The sequence below is a fragment of the Manduca sexta genome, chromosome 25 (genome assembly GCF_014839805.1).
Source record: "Manduca sexta isolate Smith_Timp_Sample1 chromosome 25, JHU_Msex_v1.0, whole genome shotgun sequence".
In the NCBI taxonomy this organism is placed as follows: Eukaryota; Metazoa; Arthropoda; class Insecta; order Lepidoptera; family Sphingidae; genus Manduca; species Manduca sexta.
Genome location: NC_051139.1, coordinates 7,620,357 through 7,647,296, shown reverse-complemented (window position 1 = coordinate 7,647,296; position 26,940 = coordinate 7,620,357). Strand labels below are relative to the sequence as shown.

The 26,940-nt window shown below is 34.4% G+C and overlaps 1 protein-coding gene across 3 annotated transcripts in view; it reads left to right on the top strand.

Moving 5' to 3' along the window:
* LOC115444952 (lachesin) overlaps window positions 1-26,940 on the top strand; it is a 76,028-nt gene that overhangs the window by 20,842 nt on the left and 28,246 nt on the right. Inside the window, exons 1-2 of one of the 3 annotated variants that reach the window (XM_037442947.1) lie at window positions 3,635-3,719; window positions 11,154-11,268. In XM_037442947.1, the coding sequence (XP_037298844.1) occupies window positions 11,208-11,268 (61 nt within the window). In that variant the 5' untranslated portion in view covers window positions 3,635-3,719; window positions 11,154-11,207. Of the gene's footprint in view, window positions 1-3,634; window positions 3,720-11,153; window positions 11,269-26,940 lie in introns of those variants that run through there. The other 2 variants (XM_037442948.1, XM_037442949.1) reach the window with 2 other exon arrangements.

Below are 26,940 nucleotides of genomic sequence, written 5' to 3'. Positions count from 1 at the left end.
AAATTAAACGTATTGTGAATTTAAACAGGATACAAAATACAGAAATAAATTACTTAGCGGAGAGCAGACGTTTTATTGCGGACAAGAGGAAAGTTAATTTCTTATTTGACTTTATGAAATTACGGGCTTCTCGCCGTGACGATTGTTTTGACTTAAAATGTTTGGACTTTTGTTTGAGAACGCTGTCATTTACCTATTATAAATGAGAAAATAATTTGGAAAAATAGTGTTTAATTTTACCCAGATAATCAATTGTACTCGGGTGTATTTTTTATCATGATAGGCGGTAAATACAATCACTAAAAGAGAATTTACTGAACAAATTTGGGGACATCTAAGAACTAACGATTATAACTGATCCATGCCGTACTTAGTTCAGTTTAGTTACTTATTCCATCGAGAATAATTTCTATTTGTATGCTCGCATAATTTAATTTTATTTACAACTTTAATATGTGCGAATCCGCATCATCATTCCGTGAACATTTTCATGAAAACGACATAATTGGCTCCCTCAATGTCCTCCACGAGAACGCACGTTAAAAATATGGTCCTATAAAAAAATAAAAACTCGCTTTCGATTCATAACAATGCATTCTGAAATGAATAATCTCGTGTTATGATTCTATAGTAATCATCTACAATTCTTAGAGTGGTCCTTGTTTGCCTTGTAATGGTCCGTATGGTTTTCTTTTTAGTTTCCAGTGATATAAAAAACATATTTTAGTGACTTATATGCTAGAATCTAAAACATAAATATTGATATTAATAGTTGATAGGGTGTAATTTAATAATGATTAATTGAAATAAATGTTAGTTTCATAGTAACTGTTCGAAAACAAAGAAAAAATATTAATTACTAAAATAATATTAGCAGCGTGTTTCAGCCATTTTGTGTCGCTTGTCCGGTGCCACCATTGGCCGTTTTTACTTGATGCTCAAGATCTTTACTCAGATGCAAGAAAAATCTTTTCAATCAAATATATAAAATACTTCAAATATATGACAACATAAACGCTACTAATAAAACTGAAAAAGACTGTCTTTAAACTATTGTTTAAATGTAGTTCTAAATTACTCTAACGCATGCAACTCTTACAAATATTAATATCTAAAGCCTAAACACGAACAATTTATGCGTACCACACAAACATTAAAATAGTTGAAAACATCAGAGGGTAACCCCACAACAAGCATTTCGTATTCTCTTGACTTGGAGGAAACCGCACATAGCTTAAGTGAACCATTAATGAAGATTAATTGTTGACGACTATGCGCACGCAGTATCATTGTGTACGTATCGTAATTGTGTGAATAGATGACATTAATCTGAGAATCAGTTCGGACGTTTAGGGTCCACAGCGTCAGGATTTACTGAGCGCTGGGTGACAAAGCAAATGTACAAGTCTAATTAGATAACAATTATGCGGTAAAAAAGGATGCTGAATTAATGTGCACCGGTTTTATAGAAAATAATAATTTGTCTAATGAAAAGAGTACATTTTATTAAAATTTCTTATTTGGAAATACGTATTATTTTAGGTCGTTGACAATCTATATATATAAAAATGAATTGCTGTTCGTTAGTCTCGCTAAAACTCGAGAACGGCTGAATGGATTTATCTTATCTTGGTCTTGAATTATTCGTGGAGGTCTAGGGAAGGTTTAAAAGGTGAGAAAAATTCAAATAATTGCCGGGAAAATCCTCAAAACAGCATTTTTCTATTTCCCATACAAACGTTTTCTAACTAATACGTAGAGTCAATTTGAGCTTTATTGCTATTGTATAAAGTTCACTGTTGTCTAAGCAATGTAGGTGTGTTCCTAACATCAAAGCAGTGTGCGTTGGAGCACAGAATATAATAATGTAATGTCGCGTTCTGAAACTCAACAAAAGTGGTATCGCGGACCCGACTAAATTGAACAGTCACAAAATTTAATATATCATTAGTTATTTGGTTGGCTTCACGATATTATTTCTTTTGTTTTACTTTAAAATGCATGTTTTCGTTATGGACAATTTTTGAGCTACTTTTGCATATCTATACTTATAATAAATCTGTAGAGAGGTCAATTCTGTACATGAAATATATTTCCAAAATAACTGGGGGTGATTAGGGATCGATACTGATTTGCCAAAAATGCAATTAGTAAAATTTTTGTCTGTCTGTCTGTCTGTCTGTATAACCGTTATAGAAACAAAAACTACTCGACGGATTTTAACTTAACTTGGTACAATTATTTTTCATACTCCTGAGCTGGTTATAGTATACTTTTCATCACGCTACAATGAATAGGAGCATAGCAGTGATGGAAAATGTTGGGAAAACGGGAGAAGTTACTCGATTTCTTAAGCTTCCGTCATTTCGTGTGCAACCTTAATGGTTAAAAGTTCCTTCGATTTCACCAGGATCCCATCATCAGACCCTGACCGGACAATCGGACCACCTGCATACCACCATAAATTAAAAAAACATCCCGACAAATTGAGCACCTTCTCCATTTTTGAAACCCGAAATCCACGCGGGCGAAGCTGCGGGCGGAAGCTAGTAATAACATAAAGGTACACGCTGTCGCTATCAACTCGTTGTCAAGGCACAGTGAAAGCATGTACATGTTTCTATGTGTGTGTTCATGAGCGGTGGGATCCACTAACTCGTTTACCGATGTATGTTATAGAAAAAATATTGTAAAAAATGGTCAAGTACACGGACTACGCTTTGTGTAGGGTTACTGCAACCGAAAAAATAGCATGCGTCCAATCCAACATCGTGTTGTTTTTGCAGCTTTTACTGGACCGTTGTTTGGGTTCAAATAAGTACCTATAACTTGAACGGTTATTCCAGAATATCGTCGTTTAAATTTATACTGAAATGTCACAATCTTTACTTATCTTTAGCCAACAATACTCAAAACTCTAACAACAACTCTATACGACGATAATGTTCTTCGATATAAAGAAGTGTATATTACCAAATTGCCTTCGTAGTATCTCTTAATAAGTTGAAGTTGCAATTGACGTCCACAGACGTAACAGCTGCTAGTTGTTCAACAGTCACGGCAGTCGGTTGGACCTGATTTCAATCGCTAACTACAATCGTAACCGATTCGAAATTCGAACAGACTATTCTAGTTTCATGACATACCCACATAGGTATATTGTTACTAAATTCCGAGTAACAAACAGTTTCTTCACGACTTGTAAGTCAGTCACAGCTAAAGTAAAAACCATGATGCCACCACCTTTTATCCTACATAATATTATAAATATTAAATAATAATGAATATGAAATAATGTTAATTAACCGACTTTGTAGAGGCTTATATTGTATGTTAATAATTAACAAGTACATCCAAGGATGGCACAGAGTAAGTATGTATTTCCAAAGTTCCAGAGTACGTTAATACACAGCGGCATACTTAGGTGGTAATAGTAACAAATTAGTAAACGTACTGAATTAACAAATGTGCACGTCGCTTTTATATGGGAGACATGGTGTGACACAGTGTTCCCGCACAACTACATACGTGCACTTACATAGCTGCGCAAGAGTGTGTGTCTCTACAGATTTCATTGAATGTGATCTTTAAATAGATAGATGTACGCTTGCATTGCACAGTGTTTTAGAAATTGTAGCGCGAAAAGCATTCAACGTGGGCAAGGCTGCGAAATAAATTTGTCTATTATAGCTATCAATAAAGAAACTGGCTGTTAATAGGTAAGTTTGTGTATGCAAGCCTATCTAGATAAGTACCACAGCTTTGTCTATTACGACAATCATTCTGCGCAAAAGTTGTGATCAATCTAATCATTATTATCATATTTGAATGCCTCAGGATGACGCATAACAATTCAGCGCCGGACAGAGCGTAATAATGCTGTATAGCTGTAATTTTAGGCATAAATTTACAATGTATATAAATAAAACTTGATTCCATTTGTCGAGATTCGTATTCGCCTATAAATACTTCATTGCAAATTTATCTAGATTAGCTAAAGCGACTACTATCAAGTTAGGATGTCGCATGTCTTTATAAATAGTTTCTACGCATTTCTCTATATTATGAAAGACACACACCATTATATAAGTACCCATCATGGATTTTTATATAATCGCTGACTTCAATCATTAGCAATCAACTTTGTTTATCCTCAGCTGTATTTCTTAAGGGTTTAATTTTTCTTCTAGCGGTTAGGGAGTGTATCAAACATACACCCATGGCATGAAATGTGCGTTAAAACATTTAGTTGTAAGTGTAGACGTGACCACATAGTTATTATAGTATAATATCAGCCCTGTATTATATACTGTCCCACGGCTGGGCATATACCTCCTCTGCTACTGAGTGGGTTTATGCCTCAGTCCACCACGCTGGCCTAGTGCAAATTAGTAGACTTCACAAACCCTCAAAACTCCTATAGAGAATTTCTCAGGTATGCAGGTTTCCTTACAATGTTTTCCTTCACCGTTAAAGCGATCGATAATTCACTAAGAATACACACATAATTATGTTTAGAATAATCAGAGGTGTGTGCCCTTGGGATTTGAACCTGCGGACATTTGTGTCGACAGTCCGTTCCACACCCAATTAGGCTATCGCCGCTTATAGTTATTATGTCTTATTAAATAAGTAAGTAGCTAAAAACTAGTGGTTTTATACGTAATAAATTAAGAGGTTACATCAAAAATCTTTTATCTAAATGAAAGATGCTAAAAACTTAACTAACTGAAATAATTAACTTTACTAACTTTCGTCTTACTCAGGTTTTAGATAATGAATAAGCACCGCTTGAGCATAGTTATACTTCCACGCTGAAACTTTTTATACTACGAAGACCGGCTAAGACTTACGTTTATTATCCTCGGTCAAGAATCGCCCAATAGACCTTTAATTAATAGCAAAATCATCACACCTATTCCTTAATAGTAAAAATATAACCAGCCTGTGTACTCAGTATGACCCTTGCCCACTACTAAGATGATTTAGATTTTTTTGTGTATAGTCGTATCGGACATAGCTATGACCCCGCTGCACCTGATGGCGAGTGGCGTGGGGTCCAATAGAATGTTGATTCACGAGAGATGATTAACCTACGGCAATCGACACAATTATGCCGGTCTATTGGGACCGGATGTTCACGAGCTGATCTTGGAACGCGACACACTTACGTGGGCCACTATGATGTGTTTTAACGACTTGTGTACGGTGGGCACTATCCGGGCGGATATAAAATATATCCTACCACAAGCAAAACTATTAACATGATTAAAAACGTAACTTTTTATGATTACGAATAAAACAACAATATAAAAGGTAAGTATTGTCAACATTTTTTTTTACCGCCATAAAACATCTAAGGGAAAGTGGGAAATTGTCCTGAAACCCGCGCCCTTTGAATGTAACACGCGAAGTGTGCGTGATTTGCGTCAAGGGATTCGCCGTTTAGAGGGAAACCTTTGCGAAATAGTTGTCCGTAAATAACACGTAATCTTGTCGACTAGTGTATTATTTCCTGTGATACTGTATACAATAACTATTATAAAATTATATCTACATATGAAATGATGAATGCGGAAGTTTTTGTAGATATTAATGGTTAATAATACCAGCCCTGGTTTTTACTGTCTATTGCTTAGCACGGGTCGGTTTATTTCGTTGAAAAGCCATTGAAAATTAACCTGGACATCTTAATCAAATGTTTCCAATATTTTTATTATTTGATTTGTTGCAATATCATTCGTCCGACACCCACTTGTAAAGTATTCTAGTCTTAATTTGATTCATATGTAACAGATTCTAAAAAGGTTAATATTAATGGATATATTTGATCATTTTAATCTGATATAAAAATATGTTATAAGTAACTAACAATGTAGAAACGATATTCAAACCTACAGATATGCCATAGTCCAAACCATAACAAATCAAACGAAAAAGTATTCCGTACGCACACATATACATACTTTTTACATTTTACTATATTGATAAACATTACATATTTAAACCACTTCAAACAAAAAGACAGCTAGTATTTGACATTACATGTATATGCAATGGATCAAATTGGGACAATTTTCAGTCTTAAAATTGCGCGTGCAAATACAAATCTATATATATTTTTAAATCATTGGCGGAGGCAGTACGGTTTATTTGCCATCTTATTCCAGAGGAACGGTACACTATACATTGAACACTATTCGTGTAGTGTTTCTGAGCAACAAGTTCACAGTGTTTGCATATCATGGGAATGACTGCACAATTTTTTTTAAAGCACAGTTTTCAAGGATTTAATAAATGGAAATGAGTATATACTCACTTTTTATTTATGTCTATTTTATTTTAATCAATAGGTAAAGGCGTTGAGAAGATACATGTATTTTGAGGTTTTTTCCTGCAATGCTATTATGTTGTTTCAATATTATTTACAGTGTATGTACGCTTTTACAATAAACAGAAACATACATACTGATTTTAACATATTATTTCAATAATTTGTGTGTATGTTATTCTGAGAATACAAATTGGTGGACAGGTGAGGTCGTTTAGATATTTTTGTTTAAATACCCTATTTGAAATTAATGATAAATTAATTGCTGTGTTATAATATTATTAAATAACCTCAAAACAAGTTATTGAATTGTAGTTAAGTCCTAGGTTTTTAGATCTTTATGCTCATTAATTTAAGGCCCGAGCTAAATATACTCATTCTTAACCAAAAATACAATTTCTTAACCTGTTTTTGAAATCTATATTATTATTATTTTTAAATAGACATAGACAGCCAACACGACATGCACCATACATGACATAGTTATATTAATACACGAATCAATCTACTTACTGCAGTGCTGTCTTGCTTCCAGGCTGCCACCAAATTGTTATTTTAATACATCTCTTGTTAACTTTAATTGATATTTAAAAACGGCTCTCGTAAAGGACATCTTAGAGGCCATTATCCTCTGCCGCCTTATCGCAAGGAAATGTCGTGTAGTTCCATTGTATACCGTAATAATCGTAATCGACTGGCGCCCGCAGCTAACGACTGTTTGATTAGATCAAAGCATTAACACATTTCGCGCAGGAAAGTGTTTTCTATCGCATATATGCTTTCTATGTTAGGAAATTTAATTTATTAACATTGATATATGAAATGTAGTGTAGGGTAGTTTTAAATGTCATACTTATAACCACCCGCATTATAATAATAAATCAGTCTTAAGTTAACCGCAATTGCAGTTTTCATTGTGTAATTACAATATATTACTAGTTAGTAAAAACAATAATGGAAAACAATTTGATGAGTTTTTATTTCGGTGGTGTAAGTTTTAGCCTTACCACGTTTAATGTTATTAACATATATCTATTTGGTAAATATTATGTACTGGACCATTGTATTTCGTATTTTCTATGTATAAATGAGCGTTTCAAGGAAGAAGCATTATCTTCCACCGCATACATTGATATCAAATGTAACATTAAGCATTTCATATTAAATACAATAAAAAAATTAAATTATAATATATTATATTTATATTGTTGCTTTAAGATTAAGATTTTAATAATTGTTTTATCTAACATTCCAATGCATGCCGTGGCAAATAAAGGTAAAAAAAATATTTTGATTTCATCAAAATTTAGTAGGCACGACTGAAAGTGGACGTACGGAGCGACATAGTTAAATAACGACCAAGCTCCTTAAATAAAGATTTAAAAAAAAAGACTATACGTAATTTAAAATATTGTTAGAGATTTGTAAGGGTTCATTAATTTACCATGATTATCTCTGCTCCACCCTAAGGTTGACTGGGAGAGAATGCCTACGGCATTAAGTCCGCCTATGTACAATTTTGTATATGAAGGGCAAAATAAATAAATAAATAATTTAATGTAGTTACCATTGTTTCACCTAAAAAAAAATATTATCGTAGATAAATAATAATAACTTTAATATCACAGAAACTTCCGTGCAAACAGAGCTAATATACAAATGCTACAACATATAATTTTTAATCATATCAACGAAAACAATAACGTTATCTGAAACAGTTTATCATCCATCGTTACACCACTTGTTTCCGCCTCAGAAACTTTATTGTTCAAACAACTCAATGTTCCAATATTTGGTCAATAAACATTGCTTTAATGAATTCTATTCTATAACATTCTAAGAACATATATTTCTTCCTATTTTCTCAAAATATCAGTCGTCTTTATTATACAAAATTAAATTTATTTATTGATTTCTTAAACAAATAGCTCTTCAATTAAGAACAAATTTACCGTTATTTATATGGTTACAAAAACACGGCCAAACAGTGGTGATATATTTTAGTGATTATAAATATAAAAAAGAACAAAACACTTAATATACTACTTTAAAGTTACAATATATTTTAATTTTCACTTCAATATCATTAGATAGTCGAAATACAATCACTCTAGTCGAAACAATCTTTATAGTTGATACATCACTCAAGGCACGTCGATACTGTTAAGATAACTATTAATTCTATTTGCTATAGCCATCAATACTAATCTAATCCACTTAAACACCCTCTCGGTCGTAAAATCCATTTCATTATTTCCCTCAAACGCGAATCGAATCTAACGTAACCCAGGACTATAAATAAACATTGTTGCAGACGCAGGACTTAAAATCACTTGTATGCGACGTACGGGAGCTGGCGAGAATCATTTATCTAAAAGCTGCTCCCTTCAGCCATCAAAACTAAATCATGTAGGGTGAGGAACATAAAGTCGACCGCCCTTGCAGTTAGATAAAATGTAAGGGAAGTTTGATTCACTCGTATGGTGACACGTAGCGCGGCCGCACTGTGACCCGGCCCTCCGTAACGACGTCTTTATACTCAGCTATCTCTATTTGACTACGACTCATAACTCACCCTTGAGGGCACTTGGTGAAACATTATTGGAAAACTCAAACCCACTCATGAATTCTAATGAAATTTCATATTAGATATTTTGGTTGCCTGATATCCAGTATCGGGGATTACATGAGTTTTAAAATGTGATTATCCAAAATTTTTACATCCACAATATAAAAATTCAATAAAGGAACACTCACAATCACAATAAATTCAAATACAATGTTACTTCTTGCGAAGATATAATCATTTGTGACGATACTTAATTCCTTAATCCTCAATTAACTTCTTAATTACCACCGGAGGCGGCATGCGAATTGTGCCTGAAAAAAGTCATTTGAGCACATCTTAGCGGGCAAATATCGTGGATGGCCTCAGAGGTGGAGGTTCATCTGGAGATAAGCGGCGAGAGGCGTCGCGGGGCGGGGGGGTAGACGAAGGCGGCCAGCATCTGGGCCGGTAATTAAGCGCATCTGCCTACGTTCAATTTTGAAACGCGCTGGATGAGAGTTGCCCCGCGCGTTCGGGTCCATTCTGGAGGTTACGAGCAAATTGCTAAACTTTCAATTAAAGAGTTGTTATTCAAAACCGCTCCAAGCTCCCTGATGGAATTATATTTTATTTCACAACGAAAACTCTTATTGGTACTTGTTTTCCGCTCTACTTGGCCACAGTTTAACGATTCCTCGGAAGGAAATTGTTGGAATTTATTAACAACTGTCTATTTTAAATAAATTCTCATGCCGGTTTTATGCGGAGGATTAAAGATTGTAACAAGATGATCTGTTAAGTGTTATAAATGAATTATTAAAAGTAAAGCACTCAGACTGTTTATAAAAGGACGTGTTCTTGTTAATTATTAACACTAAAATCGTAATTTGGTATTAATCTTCATTAATATGCATTATTTTATAATTTATGGTTTATTTATATTTAAGCAACGACACCTTTGCCAAATATAAACCATTTTCAGTTGGAATATAATATTACTTTCGTCACAGAATCAACAAGTCTATTACCAACATATTTTACTCATCATACATACTATTTACAGTAAAGGAAAGAAAAATCGTTCGTCTAGCAAAACATGACAAGACATTTCATTACGGTATGTTACTGACCTCGTACGATCTGTTTTCTTACTCAGGATATAAGAAACACGAGTAGACATATCGAAATCATCTACTCGAATCTAGAAAAAATCATGTAAAATGAATAATAATTTACCACAACGTTCATTTAATTCATTGTCACGATTAGCTAACTTTTCATATTTAGTTTGTTACTTACAATATTTACCTAGGAGACCATATAAATGATAGAGCGAATTAGTATTTCTCTATGGACTGTTTGACACTGAAACCCTTTTGTTATATCTACTTCTATTTATAATGACGTATATTGTGTGTTTATTACCCTTTAAATAAAATACTCTCGGTCACAAGTCAAGATAACCTATCTCCAAAGATTAATGAAGTCTGTGTACTAATCGAATTATAAATTAGGTATTAGCTCTCCTACTATTTTATTTTAATTGCCTACAATCCCTGGAGGAATGAATCTGCAACAAAATAAATTATCTTTTCGATTTATTTATAAATGCAAGACCAAATCTCAAATTGGTTTAGTTTAATAAACACCTTGAATGTTTATATTAAGTTTGTTTTACAGTTTATAATATGCGTAAAATGTTTGATGGGTAGCAGTCGATGTTTAAAAATATCTGAACAATAAACAATGCTTCGTAAAAATAATGTAGCCACGTGTTTTATATCCGTAACAATACCGATACAAGTCCAATATTCGGCAGGATTCACAGCTTAATGATAGGCGTTTATAGAATGTTACTGTTTACCGTAACACAAATTTTAATACATCCTATGTTTTTTTTATTCAGTATTTGAAAATAAACGAATGAATTAAAATATTTTAATATAATACAATAAGCGTCTAATCTGTTTAAATCATTGAATTTATCAAAGCGCAATGCAGTAGTAGCATCAAAGTGACACTTAATGAGTAACTTGTACAAAAATTCCATTCCAAAATCAAATTCTACTCAACATAAAATATAAAAAAAAATGTTTTAATTAATTTAAATAAAAAAAGAACAACGATTTCACCTGTTCCTATTTTAAACTATCATAACATTATAATATAGCAGGTCTACAATGGGCATTCACAGTCTTCGTGGAATCCTAAACCTAGTTCATAAGTAGGATTTGAGCACAGTATTGTCTCTCACAAAGCTTTGTATTGTTTCAGATAGCCGAGTGCGCTCTTTCGGCTCCATGTGCGTCAGCAGCGCGTGGTGGGAGCATGCTGGTGCATCTCTTGATACTTAGCACCGCATTCGCGGCAGCTAACACAGGGAAACACGGTGAGTACAATTAATACATGTTCATTAACAATGTCATTCATATTTTCACTGTTTTAGTTGTTTAGTTGCTGCTAAAATAAAGGTGATGTAGTTTTTTTTAATAAGAGGATGTTTATGGCTTTTCTTGGGTGTAAAAGCTTGCATTGCGGAGCAAATGCATACAAAATCCGAGAAGACAAGATCTCCTCGTACGGTGACACGGATCAGGGACATATCGTCTTCACCTCAGTCCCAACAACCAAAATATCGCGGATTTTTTTCGTTTACATCACAGACTGCAAAGTGCATCTAAAATTACATCTACCATAAAAACAATATGAGTAAAGATAATAAACCACTAGATACTCAGATATGAACTCAATTAACATTGCAATTTTCACACCGCTTGTTTAACAACATTAAAGGCATTACAACGCCATACTTTGTTATAAAGACGTCACATAAATAAGCTATTCCCGCGACCTCTGTTATTTGTACCTTCGTTACCAGACTTCGCTAACTTGATTATTTAATTCAAAAACACCTTTTAAGGCCAAAAAGAATTATGTTGAGACTTGGTCGCTGTTTGCAAATAATAAAAATACAGTCTTGCAAAGTTAAAAAATTCCCGTAAAATTTGCATAAACCTTGCCGAGCCCTGTTCACTTTTCCTACTTTTTTATCTCATTTTTATACGGCCGGTTTTCTAGTAAGAAATTTAGAAATGAATTTATTAATCGTATACATTTATGTTGACATTCAGTAGTTTTTTTTTTTTTTATGAGAAATAGGGAAACTGCGTCGTTGATTCTGTGTATGTATTATGTGGGATATTTTATATCCGACGAGGAACACGTGTTATTCCGCCGCTGAGCCCGCCAGATCAAACATGACGGTGATCTATACTTGGGGCGGAGCGCGCACTAACAACCTACCTGCTTTATTCCGCCCGACTTGACTTCTTCGGTCGGACACGTACTCGTAAAATGCTGTTTACTTTTCCACAGTCCTGATATAAACCGAAGATGTGAAATATTTTATACCGTAAAGTATTATGGTTTTGAGTTCAAATTAAAAGTATGGAATATTTGGCATTTCAAATTACGAATATTAAAATATTTAATGACAAGTCTGATTTATATTTTTATTCTTAATCAGTCAATGTTAATTACTAACTACATTAATTGAATGATATAATATGACATCTCTGTAATATTTCCGACGTCGGTCTGTTGCAAACTCGGGAAGGATGCACAACAAAACAATATCGACCGTTACGTATCACGTTTAATGCAGAACTGACAACTGTCATGTTCCGAATTTATTACCCACACTTGACATATACATTACAATCTCTTAAAATTTCGATAAAAAAAAGCAGCTTAAAAAATATATGTTTTTCATGAAAAAAATTAAAACAATCGAATCATCAAACATCCGAAATAAAAGAGAAAGCCTGACTCGGCATTGCCTTTGTGAACTCAGAACCGAATCCCTGGAGGTTTATGTCTTTTCGGATCAGAAGGCTTACCGAAGGACGTCGGAGGAAAACTCCTTTCCCTCATAAATATTTACTTTATGAAATAACGCGCCCCGAGCCAGGCTTAGTTTTACACGCTACCAGTACAGGTGATAACTGTCAAATATAAAAAGTTTACATTTAGGAGTAGTTAATGTTTTGTATCGAAAAGACAGAAAAAAAACCGTAGGCATATTGAGGATTTTTGACAAAATATCATAATAAATGTTGGCGTGCGGTTTAGTAGACCTTAACGGTCTAGGTTAACATTTTTTAAACAATTTTAAAATTTAATTATGTATTAAACAAATATTTTGAAGCTACACACCAAAAACATTTCGAGTATATTGATTTTACGTATACCAGTTAGTAACCAATAAATGCTTGTTCAAATTATGTCTCAAACTTTACAAATTAATTGTAGATTATTTTAACATTGTTATCTTTATGAATAGACAAGACATAATCGTTATGTATTTGGGCCAAATAGAAAATTTACCCATATTTAATGATTACATATATCTATGTTGTTATAAACCCTGTGTTTACGAAAAGTTTGGTTTTTATACATTGAATTACCATTATTGTCGAATTTTCTTTGTACGTATTACGTTAAGTTATTAATGTATTCAATATAAATCTATAGCCATAGACAACCTTAAACCGACCTTAAAGACAATTATACTCTAATTTCAATAATAATATTAAAGTCATTCAAACTTTTCTCCTTGAATAAAATAACAATTGATCTTAATAATTAATAAAACGAAAGGGAATATAAAGTTCAATGTTGGTAAACTACATTTTTTTATGTTGCAAATGAAGAGTTTTTATTAAAGCTGTTTATTTTTATATTAATTTAGCTCACCTTGGTACTATACTTTGAAGATGATTTCAAAATTTAATTGACGATTGATAGTTACATTGCGTGTGCGGTACGATTGCTACTCCAATGCCTAATGTGCAAATCCCAAGTCGAACAAAGTAATACTGTTTTTTCTTAGTATCGGTCAGGGGACCCGAATTTGTGTCCAATATGGCGATAGACTCGCTTCCTATTATGGGAGGGAATACAGACAGCGTTAAGTATGCAGTATGCATGAGTTCTGTTTCTGCCTATCCCTTTGGAGATAAAAAGCATGCTCCCTTTTTTAGAAATGATATCACGTCAAAAAATTTCACGCCTAAAACAAAAATTCATCTGAATATATTACATTGTATCAGATATCTCTACTTTGAGAATAAAGCATTTTAGTTTAATTTATTTAAAATATAAATGACACGAATATTTCAAAAATGAAATAGTAGATAGACTCTACGTATCTAATGTATCCACTGTCTTCTTGCGATCATAATAGGTAAAATTATCTATAATTATATTTATAAACGTTTAATGAGTTCAAACTTTTATAAAATTTTACATTTTCATAGAATATCACATCATTGTGTTAAAAGCAATTTCTTCATTAACACTGTATCACTTTTAATTAACATGACATAGCATAACCAAAATCCACAACATTTTTCGTTTTTTTATTAGTTAAATTCCACAGAATGACAACTGAGTAAAATCATCGTACATATTATATTCCTTTATAGCTAAAATAATTTAACAGAATTATCTTGGATTTGATATACAAAAAGATAGTAAACATTTAACCTCCACAAAAACATGCATGATATCAAAAGAGTAACACAGGTGAAACGTAAAATTAACTGCACGATTACTCGTGCATAGTTATGAGATAATGCAATATTCATTGCGCGACGCAATGACGAGGTGCAGTAGTGCGTGAGGGCTCACAATGCTGAGAGACATGCCAACATTCGGCCATGCATCACTGTGCTGAAAAGTTACATCCAATTAGCGGGGAACGATGACATACGAACTTTGTCCGGCCGGACAAATGCATGCCATTTTCCGGCGAAATATGATATTGTGAATTAGGTTATGTTATAGGTAATTTTTGGGTCGTTTAAATTGATGTGAGATCATGTGGGTTTTGATGATGCTCGCGAGAGAATTGCCGTGATTCAAAACAGCAGTGTTCCATTATAATTGAATATTGTGGACTGTAACTAAGACACGTTGCCATAATTTTGCTTATGTAGGGATATATGGTCGAATAGAATTGAAAAATCTGGCCCAGTGCAAGTTGGACTCGTGCGTAGAGGATTCTGTACAAAACTTATAAAGAAGGTATCTAAATAAATTTATATGTATATGTTCAACTTGACAACCTCAAATTTCGCGTTGGATCTCTAGACAGGGTTATTGCACCATCAGTAAATTATAAGTTTGTAATGGTAAATTCGTTTTTTTGTTATTAAAGTACATAATATTTACATTTTTGAGCTTTTACATGCTCTATAACACATTGCCTATAGATGATTCACTTATAAAGTCGCAAAATATGTGACATAAATGGTAATATCTTTTGATCACGTTGATTTACAAGTTTGAAGTTTTCATAGCTGAGACTCCTACTAAGAGACCTCTGCACGTTCTTGAGAAAAAGGGTCTTAACGAACAGACAAACTTACAAACAAACGGACAGTGATGCTCCTTTTGAGCTATGGGACCCTAAAAACCAACAATATTTAAATTAATTACAACCAAATAATGCCCACATTATACCTATATAAATACTATATACTACGCATAAATGAGTAACAAGGACACGGATCAATAATACCGCAGTAATTATTGCCAACACGTGGACAAACAAAATTGCTTCCTCGTATCTTATATTTTTCTCATACAGATATTTTCCCTACCATATCGAGAATTAAATAAGTTCATAATATTATAATTAATACCTCTAACCTTAAGAAGCTTAGTTTTTTAATGATTGAAGAAGATGCTAGGAGAATGGTCTTGTTTATTTTTTTTTAAAGCGGCGATAGCCTAGTTTGTTGTGGAACGGACTACCGAGACGAATGTCCGCAGATTCAAATCCCAAGGGCACACACCCCTGACTTTTCTAAAAAATGATGTGTGTATTCTTTGTGAATTATCGCTTGCTTTAATGGTGAAGGAACACATCGTGAGGAAACCTGCACATCTGAGAAGTTCTCTATAGGAATTTCGAAGGTGTGTGAAGTCTACCAATCCGCACTAGGCCAGCGTGGTGGACTAAGACCTAATCCCTCTCCCTCTCAGTAGTAGAGGAGGCCCGTGCCCAACAGTGGGACAGTATATAACACAGAGCTGATGATGATGATAATTTTTTACATTTATAGACAGCACCATGCATTCGGTAGAAACCATCTATAACAGCACATACCGACGAGTTGCCTTTCAATTCATTGTACAGTCAACCACAAAAATAGTTGCACACATTAAAAATTTTAAAACCCGACTATACATCAAGTTTAACTGATTTTTTTTATTTTTATTTAAATTTGTTCAACTTCTATTGTGGCTGGCTATACATACGTTAAGGTAGACCGCAAATATCTTATAATTATGTTAGTACTAGTAGAAGCACTTTTCATAGGACGCTGGTATCTTTTTTCCCTACGATTTGTTTACCATAGCGGTATACACCTCTACATAAATAATGATAGAATTCTATAATATCGCTTTCATTAAATTAAAAGTCAATGGAGCAACATATTTTTAAGGTATAAAGTCCACAGTAACAAAACAAACTCACCTTTCAGTAAAATTTAAAGTTCAAATTTACAGTCTTACTTATAAACTTATTTTAGCGTTAAGAGGTGTTTAAGAATTGCTTAAATAGCTGTCAAAAACATCACCGGTTTCCTAGTTTAAACCTTATTAAGAGCCAAGATGGCGGATTTTGACTTACGGCTGATCGAGTAAATATGTGTTTTAACTAAGAATAGCTTTGCGAAATTTTTATAAGGTAATGTATTGAACAATTCAATATATCATGCTTGAGCTGTCATCTAAAAACTTGTTCTCAGCTGAGTAGGCTATACCTAAACAAAAGTCTGCTATAAAATCTGTCACATGTTGAGACTTTAAATGTAGTTTGAGGTAATACTAACATGGGTTTATAAAATAGCTACTATCTCAAGAATCCGACCTTGGAGTCTCATCTGATATCGCACTTGAGAGCGAACTTGAGTTATATTCATGAATACGGCCGTAGCTCGTCGTCGGCTCAATTCCATTTACTGCGAACAAGTAATTATCTGAAGTCATAAAAATGAAAGCATAAATTCTGAATCCGCAATATCAAAATAAACTAGTACATCTATATATATAAAAATGAATCCCTATTTCCCTTGGTCACGCCATCACGCGGAACGGCTGGACCGATTTCACTATTTTTTGTTGTTGTGTGTTTGTTATTGTCAGGAGAAGGTTCTTATGAAAGAAAAAATTCAAAAAAATGTACGGAGAATTAGAAAATTTAAGAAAACTTAACGACAATATTAATTTTACATAACTGTCAGTGGTTTGAAATAACTGTCAGCGATCAACAGAATGCGCGCGTGCATACATGTAGTTAAGATAGGACAACGTCTGTCGGGTCAACTAGTTTTCCAATAAAATTCCATTACGAACTAGAACTATCGCGATCCCTTAAAGAAGACAAAGACAAACACTTGTAGATTCCCGATGAAAATACTGTGCACTTAAATCTTCAAACGTTGCCAATTTCACCACGAGCTTATTAATACTTTGAAAGACAAATACTCGTCCTTACAAATTCTTCATCTACCCTCATTGTGGAACGGCGTAACTTTTAAAATTGTAGAAATTTTGGTTTAGTCGTCGCGCAGATGCGTCTACTTGTTTGTCGAAAAATATTAAACTACTATGAAGCGGAGTTGCTGAAAAAGCTTGTGTAGCGTTTTTGCAAGAAATTGGCAGCGTTTGCGCTTCGACCTTATTTTAATGATCATGTATCGGGCGATGATTAAGCTCATGGATTTTATACCCAAACTGTTGAACCGAGGAGCACCCAATTTTACCACATTTCGCTAAGCCTTCATCCACTCCATGCGTTAAATAAGCCCGTTATCACATCCAATATCTAGCAACTCAGGATAGGAAAACCAACAATATTTTTGTTGCTTCATCAAGCCGAGAAATTCATGGTCCGCCGAACAAATATACTGCTCATAGACTATTGGGACCATTTGAACACTTGATGAGATAATAACTGGGAATTAAACCTTAGACTTTCTCGGTAGCAAATTTCGTAATCACTACTCTTGTACTAAAGAAGGAACTTACTCAAAATTTCATATAATATTTAAAGCAACGCCATATGGCTGACATCATGCCTATACCTGTTATTTAATAGGGCCAGTGTCTACAACCCATGAATTTATTATACTAAATATATGAATTTATTATATCGTACGTGTTAGAAGTATGTCTAATTATATAGGACAGCTGCTATCAGCTTTAATTAATTCTCTCAAATCTTATATTGAAAAAGTATTAACGCTATGTAATTATTGTTCTAATCCTCTATACGTTTTACAAAGTTTTCTGTTCTTGTCTCTACTTGAAGTCCGTAGTGGACTTTACAATATGTTACACTGAAGTTTTAGCTCGTTATTTTAACATTGACCACTTGCACTAAGTTGACTACACTTAGGTTTGTTTCGCAAAAACGAACAAAATGATTACAATGTACTTCTAAGTGTTCCAATAATCCCATAAAATAGGTATTCTATTTTACATTTCCTCAAACCTCTAAAATCTAGGACAACAAAATATAATTTAACCCTCGTCCGCATTTGGGTAAATAAATAACTGTACCCAATTCCGATTATTAAAGTAATGATCAATAAGGAAAACATGTACGACTGACAGACATTAGCCTCCGAAATAATAATATTACTAGCTTTTGCTCGCGGGTTCGCCCACGTGAAAGAGTTTTCCGTGTTCCTTTTTTTTTCGACTTACTTGATATCTTTATATTATGACCGAACTACACAAAAATGTTATAAATTATAGCCTTTGCGTTATTCTAATATATAACCAATATTATTGTAAAGTTTCATTCAAATCCACTCAGTAGTTTTTTTCGTGAAAGAGGAACAAACATACATACATACGTCCTCACACACTTTTGGCTTTATATTACTAGGAAATTGGTAGGATGTGCTTCGTTTTCAAAATGCTAAATGTTAACACATGTCAGTATACAGTTTGTTACAACTCATACGTTATAATTTACATTCATATTTAAATCTTATTTTAAAGCAATAAAATATAAATAATCTGACATCACCCCTACCTTAGCAAGTTACTTAAATAAATATCAACTAAAACTATTAATATTTACGTAAACTTCAACACAAGAATACAACAAAATGTCGGTGTCGAAATAAAGGGCACTGCGTTCACTTTAATCGCAAACAACTGGAACAAAGATAAAGATAAAATATCAGTTGCGTGATGATCTCCGTCACTAATTAAAACTTTGAACAGTGAAAGAGCAAAGATGTAGCCTCCTGCGAATTGTGCCGTTTCTGTCTCACTTTAATTGCGCCTCCTAGGGCTCGTTTACATTTATTGCCGCTGAAAAACTCTCATTCAGCGTCAATGAATGAACATTTCATGCTAAAGGAAGTATACGGAGGACGAAAATTATAAAGATTTACGTCTCGCGTGACGTCACACGTATTTGGGCAGTCATTATAAACGTAAATGGAAAGTTGTAGAACGAAAAAAAATCGTTTTAAATTAATGAAACTGTAGTAATGGCAAGTGTCGAGCAGTGGCGAAAGATTCATAGAACCCGATTCCCGCCGGCTTTCATCGATGTAGAATCTTATTATCATTAGAACGACTTGCAGACCGCATTCATGCATATTAAAACCTATAGATTGTGTCGAGTTCCCTTTTGGAAAATGTCACCTTTCACCTCTGGTCGAGAATTATTATTTATAGAATACGAGGGAAAGGTGCAATTGGCCAACCTAATGGTTAACAATCATGGCTGCTAAGAAACAATCACATTTTTTTTATTTCTTTGAATAACGAGACGAGCTTGTCGTTCGCCTGATGGTAAGCGATACGACCGCCCATAGACAGTAGAAACACCATCCAACACCTTGAATTAAAATAAAAAGTATTGTTTGATATTCCATTGCGCTCACCATCCTGAGACATGAGATGTTAAGTCTCATTATGTCCAGTAGCTACACTGACTACAATGTCCTTCAAGCCGGAACAAAGTGACTACACACTGCTGCTTGGCGGCAGAACTAAACATTGCAGTGGTACCTACCCAGGCAGACTCCCACATATAAGTATCATCGGTAGATAAATTACAAAGTATTATAAATGAGTATTATGGCATATATTTAAGGCATGAGTAACCCCTTACCCCGATAGTTTCTGAATCATAAATCTCTAGAAATACCGCAAATTAAAACTGATTCCACAAGGTCATTGCACGGATTCACCTTTCACGATAAATGTACCTAATAACTAATATGATAAAAAAACGATGTTTTTCAGATTAATTAATCTATATATATATACTTATATTAAATCTGTAGTGGGGTCAATTCTGTACATGAAATATATTTCCAAAATAACTATCAGGGAGTGATTAGGGATCGATACTGATGCCAAAAATGCAATTAGTAAAATTTTTGTCTGTCTGTCTGTCTGTATAACCGTTATAGAAACAAAAACTACTCGACGGATTTTAACGAAACTTGGTACAATTATTTGTCATACACCTGTGCTGGTTATAGTATACTTTTCATCACGCTACAATTAATAGGAGCAGAGCAGTGAAGGGAAATGTTGGGAAAACGGGAGAAGTTATTCCATTTTTTAAGCTTCCGTCGCGTGTGCAACCTTAATGGTTAAAGCTACACATGATTTCGTATGACGGAAATGTTCTCCTTAAAATTATGTAAAAAATATCCCACGACAGCATATGTCTATCTTTTATGGTTGACTCACAATAACACGTGTAACTCCCGATAGCTTGGCAGTTCGAAGCTTTCTCATTATATTTGTCTACTCTTACGTTTATAAGTAACACTCTCAGTCATCCCTAATTAAAAAAGTTAACATTATTAAATATTCCATAAAAAAGAATCATAGAAATCGGTATAGAAACACCAAAGTTATACATGAAATACGCTAATAATAATCCATCATGCGTGAATACTGAATCATGCTATAAGGATTATTTTTGTATATATAAGGTCGCGAACGCACAGGCAGGCGGCTTGCTTGGCACCTAGAGGCTAGCGAATCACCTAGCGAGTAGCTTCGTAAACCGAACATTCTCGAACGTTCGCGACCGGCTCCATTTTTGAAGTTCGAAATCCACGCGGGCGAAGCTGCGGGCGGAAGCTAGTATGAAATAAATTTTAGATTATTTTCTGACCAACATCAAATTATATCTGTCGATCTTAAGCAAATGCTCAAGGAAGCTTGAAGTGGGTATTTCTAAGAAAGGCAATTCTTGCGAGGCGGCCGAGATATTCAACAAACAAAAACGGGAGCAGAAGGTTTAATCTCTATGAGGTACAAATCGCTCGTTATGTAAATTGAATCTCTTGCAAATTTGAATCGCTTTCATAAGCCAATTCCCTGTGAATAAAAACAATGGGATACTCTTTCAACATTTTAGATATTTCTTGAGCGGGGAATTTATCTCGACTCATTAATTATTCAGCTGCGTAGGTTGAAGCTAGTTGTTGTATCTTAATAATAATGTTTTTGCAATTTTTCGCGCTTTGCGTACAGTGCACTAAATTTCACCTGTTACCTCGAATTGAGTGTGAATTTTTCGACGGAAATAATAATTCATCTATATCGCATATTATGTTTTGTATCGATATATTTGCAAAAGGTTTGAAATATAATAAAACTAGCATTAAATTCATCCACTGGTTCTACGTTCACTCAAAACGAATGAACTGTCAGTAAATTGGGGACATTCATTCGTTGAAAAAGATCAAATGCAGTTACGACAGGAAATTTTCAACCGTTTTCAGCGCAATTACTCAAAATAGAACAATGTTGAAACTATAATATTTGCTTTGCTCTGTTAAAACCCGGAACGGTTTTGTCTTGGGACCGCCACAAAAAATATACTATGGTTTAAAAGTCCGCCAATCATTTTTATATTGTTCCTTTAGAGTACACAGACTCAAACAATAACTGTGATTAAGTACAGTTTTAGAATTCATTTTAATTCTAAGTCATATTTCTTATAACCAACTTTTCGGACCCGTGCTGTGTGATTTACGAATCTAAAAGTTATCGCAGAACTAATAAATTCTTACACATCCGACGATTCATACGCCAAAAATAACTAAAAAACTAAAGTAAGCCAAGATAATATGTAAAATTATGAATGTGCCTCATAAATACTTAATATCTGCGCTGCAAGAAACGCTCGTTCAGCGGTGAACAAGACCGCGTATTACGTAAACAGTGTATTACGTATGTTAAAAATTGTTGATACAACTGTCTCACAAGTGACGGCAATAAAAACGAACAAAACGGCGAATAGCTGAGTCCCACAATGACACAGCTAGGCACAGTGTCAAGTACAGAAAATTATGTCCATTCATCTAGCGCAGGCGAGGATTAAGCGAAACGGGGTCGCATCTTCAACATCCTGACTTGTGACTCCGACTGGGAACAACTTTAAGCGTTTTCAACATCACGTAAGCCCGCTAATTAAAATGTTTGTTGCTATTCAATGCGACCTGGACGGATGTTTTATGAGCTCGCTTGTTTCAAACCGTGTATGCAACCTAATTATGAATACGTGATTTGAGAATGCTTAAGGATACAGATATGGCGTACAAAACAATATGTAGAATTTCAAATCGAATTAACAATAAATTGAAAATTATTTATTATGTTTACGCGAATGTTAGACATCGAAACAAAACTAGTTTTCGGATTTTATGGCGGTTATTCTTTTTTTTTTTTATTTCTCTGGATTTCGTCGCGTGACCATGAAGGCTGTAAAGTTTTCGAAACGTCAGGAGAAAATAAAATACAAAAAAACCGCGATAAAATCCGTAAACTATTTTCCGATAGTAAATTAAAAGTTATTTCAAATTAACTTTAATACCGAATGCTTGAAGATCGTCTATTTCTTTGGTGTTAGTAGATGAGACACAAAGCAAAACACATGGAACAATAATTAAAATGATCTGAACCTATGCCTGAGATATCTGATTAAAGTTCTTACTTTACTAGGCAACAAGTGAGAGAAGCATTATTCTGGTTTTATTATAAAAATCAATAAACATTCTGTTGGAGATTGTAACCTTCGTCGTGACTTATTATTTTTTATATGTTCTATTTTTAGAACTAATTGTATTTTGTTTGCCATAGTTACTTCTCTTTAGTCCGAAATAAACACTCATGTCAATAACATCTTTTTACTAACTTTATTTAATTACTAAGAACATATACCATATTTACAACACGTTATCAGCACGAACGCTTAGTTCTTAGTTTTTCACGTTATTTAGTAAAATAAAGTTGTATATATTTTTTTGTGTGACTAGGAAATAGTAATAGTCTGAAAATGTCACATGAATCTGGAGATGTTTCGAGTATGAAAAATTCCCCTGCGTCGATCACATCTTTTCCATTTCCTTGTTTGAGGATAAAAGATGGATATCCGACTTGGAAGTTCAAGATGCGAAATTACCTTATCCATGAGGATTTATGGGAAACAATTAGTGGATACCGAGATGGAGACACAACCCATGCCTCTACAAAGGTACGCAAAGACGCAAAGGCATTAGCAAAGATATGCTTATCAGTAGAAGGTGCAGCGATAACCCATATAAGATGTGCGAAAACTGCATCTGAGGCATGGACTTGTTTGCAAAAAGCCTTTGAAGATAAGGGAATAGGACGAAGATTATTTTTGGAGCGTAGACTGTACAGGTTGAGTCTATCAGAGTTCAAAAATATTGAACTATATATTAACGCAGTTATGTCAACCGCACAGGATCTTGCGGATATTGATGTAGTCATAGAGGACAAGTCTATTGCTGCAATACTTTTGGGAGGTCTAACTCCAAGGTATGAACCTCTCATTATGGCTTTAGAAAATTGCAATGTAGACGTGACTACAGAGTTGGTGAAAACAAAACTGCTTAATGAAATGTCCAAAGATGTGGCTACATCATTAGACTCTGTTTTTCATGCGAAGAAGAAGCCTAAGTCAATGAAGAAGAATATAGTTTGTTATGAGTGCAAGACACCTGGACATAAGAGACCAGACTGTCCACAGAGAAACAAGAAGGAGAAAGGCAATGCGGTAAATACCAATGATACGATATTTACAAGTCTTAATACTTCTGGAAACCCAAGAAAGGACATAATTTATGTAGATTCAGGTTGTACTAGACACATGACTTCTAGACGGGACTGGTTTCAGAATATCTCGATACAAAATCAAGGTACTGTTACTGTCGCAAATGGAGAACAGATTAAGTGCTGCGGAATTGGAAATATTTCAATAAACACGCCCGAGAACGTGGTCAACAATATTAGTGATGTTGCTTATATACCAGATTTGAAAGCTAGTTTGTTATCTGTATATAAAACTGTTGAAAAGGGTTTTATTTGTGTTTTTGATAAAAATGGATGTAACTTTTATAAATCTGATACTTTTAATTTTACAGGTGAATCTGTTGCTCATGCCTCGCCCTGTGGTGGACTGTACGTTTTAGATGGTACTGTAAATGTTTCCGAGAATGTGGCGGATAATTTTTTGACACAAGATGTGCACTCTGGTTGTCAGGATAGTTATCAAATTTGGCATAAGAGGTTAGGACATTTGTGTCGTATAGGCATGAACCAACTGAAAAATCACAAGGTAGGTATAAAGTATACAGGAGTAGATAAAACTAGTTGTATCGCTTGCGTGGAAGGTAAACAAGCAAGAAAACCTTTTAAAAAGTTAGCGTTTAATAAGGCTACTTTCCCTTTGGAACTGATCCATATGGATTTGATGGGACCGGTGTCTACAACTTCTTTTCAAGGAAATAGATATATGTTGACAATAGTAGACGATTATACGCGAAAAGTGTTTGCTTATTTTATTTCTTCTAAAACAGAAGTCAAAGATATATTTTGTGTGTTTCAATGTTTTGTTGAAAATCAGTTAGATAAAACAATTAAAGCAATTAGGACTGATGGAGGTAAGGAGTTCGTGAATAAAGAGTTTGTTGATTATCTTGCTTCAAAAGGTATTGAACATCAAACAACGACGCCTTATAGTCCTCAGCAAGTTGGAGTAGCGGAACGCACCCATCGTTCGGTTACAGAAAAGGCAAGAACGTTGCTAGCTGAAAGTTCACTACCGAAAGCATTCTGGGAAGATGCATTCCAAGTTGCCATTTACCTTAAGAATAGGTCTCCTCATCGAGCCTTAGGTGGACAAATTCCTTATGACAAATGGTATGGACGAAAAGGTGATCTTAGCCATCTAAAAGTATTTGGTTGTAGAGCTCTAGTCCATATACCTTCGTGTCACAGGAAGAAATTAGATGTCAAGGCACAGGAAGCAATTTTCGTCGGTTATTCTGAAAATCCAGGCACTTATATTTTTAGGGACCCTGCTAACCCACGAAAAGTTGTTATATCCAGAGATGCAACCTTTTTTGAAAATTGCTTTACAGCGCTAAAGCAGAAGCAATCTGTCGCACAGTCAGAATCTATATTGTTATTTGATGAGCAAAAAGAGATTGAGTCTGAGTTTGATCATGACTGTCAATTCTATGACTGTGATGAGAATATCAGCCCGGCGGCTGAAGCAACTTTACCAGTAAATCTAGAAAGTGCAAAAGAGTCAGTGACTCTGGAAGAACGAGAGTCTCTCAGTGGCTTAAGACTGCCTAGTGTGGAAGAAGTGACAGCGAATTTGGAACAGGAATCGCACCCTGAGCGCAGATACCCTTCCAGAGATAGAAAAGCAACAAATTTTTATAAAGCTTACAATACGTCAATGGTAGATTCTAATGAACCTACGACATATTACGAAGCTACTCATGCCGATGATGCTGATAAGTGGCAACATGCTATGGTTGATGAGTATAGTTCCTTAAGGAAACTCCATACATGGAATTTAGTAGATAGACCTAACAAAAGGTTATACCATGTAAATGGATTTACAAAATTAAAAGGGATGCTTATGGTAATATTACCAAGTATAAAGCGAGACTCGTCGTCAAAGGTTTTCATCAAGTTGAAAGTGTAGACTACAAGGAGACGTTCGCACCAGTGATTCGTCATTCTTCCCTCCGCACGTTGTTTGCGATAGCTGCAGATATGAAGTTGAGAATGAAGCACTTAGATGTCGATACAGCTTTCCTTAACGGAGATTTAGAAGAAGAAGTTTTCATGGAGCAACCTCTTGGTTTTATTCAAAAGGGTAAAGAAAACAAAGTTTGTTTATTGAAGAAATCTCTTTACGGTCTTAAACAGGCACCGCGAGCTTGGAATAAAAAGTTAAATGAAACGCTTTCTAAAATAGGTTTCATAGGAACTCCTTCCGAACCTTGTGTGTATACTAAACTTTTGGTAAAGAACTTGTAATATTAGGAATCTTTGTTGATGACATAATAGTCTTCTTTAATTCTGATTTGACATTTGACACTGTCAAGAATGATTTGTCGAAATATTTTTCATTAAAAGATCTCGGAATACTGAAATGTTATTTGGGGCTACAAGTTGAAAGTGATTCCGAGAGTATAAGGTTGAACCAGCGAAATTATATTCTTTCTATATTAGAAAAATTTAATATGAAGGATTGTAAGGCCGTGGATACTCCATTAATTAAAAAGAATATGGAAAAAGAATGGATGGTCAAGTCGGTGAGTCTTATCCTTATCAAAACTTAATAGGATGCCTCATGTATCTAGCGGTAAACACACGACCAGACATCGCTTACGCCACGAGCTATTTAAGTCAATTTAATACGTGTTTTACTAAAGAACACTGGAATGCTGCTAAAAGGATTCTGCAATACCTAAAAGGTACCCTAAACTATTCATTGGTTTACAGGAAGAATAGAGAACCTTTAAAGGGTTTTTGTGACGCAGACTGGGCAAACTGTCCAATCGACAGAAGGTCATACACCGGTTATGTTTACAAGTTAAGTGGAGGTCCAGTATCATGGGAATCCAAGAAGCAACCTACTGTTGCGTTAAGTTCGGCCGAGTCAGAA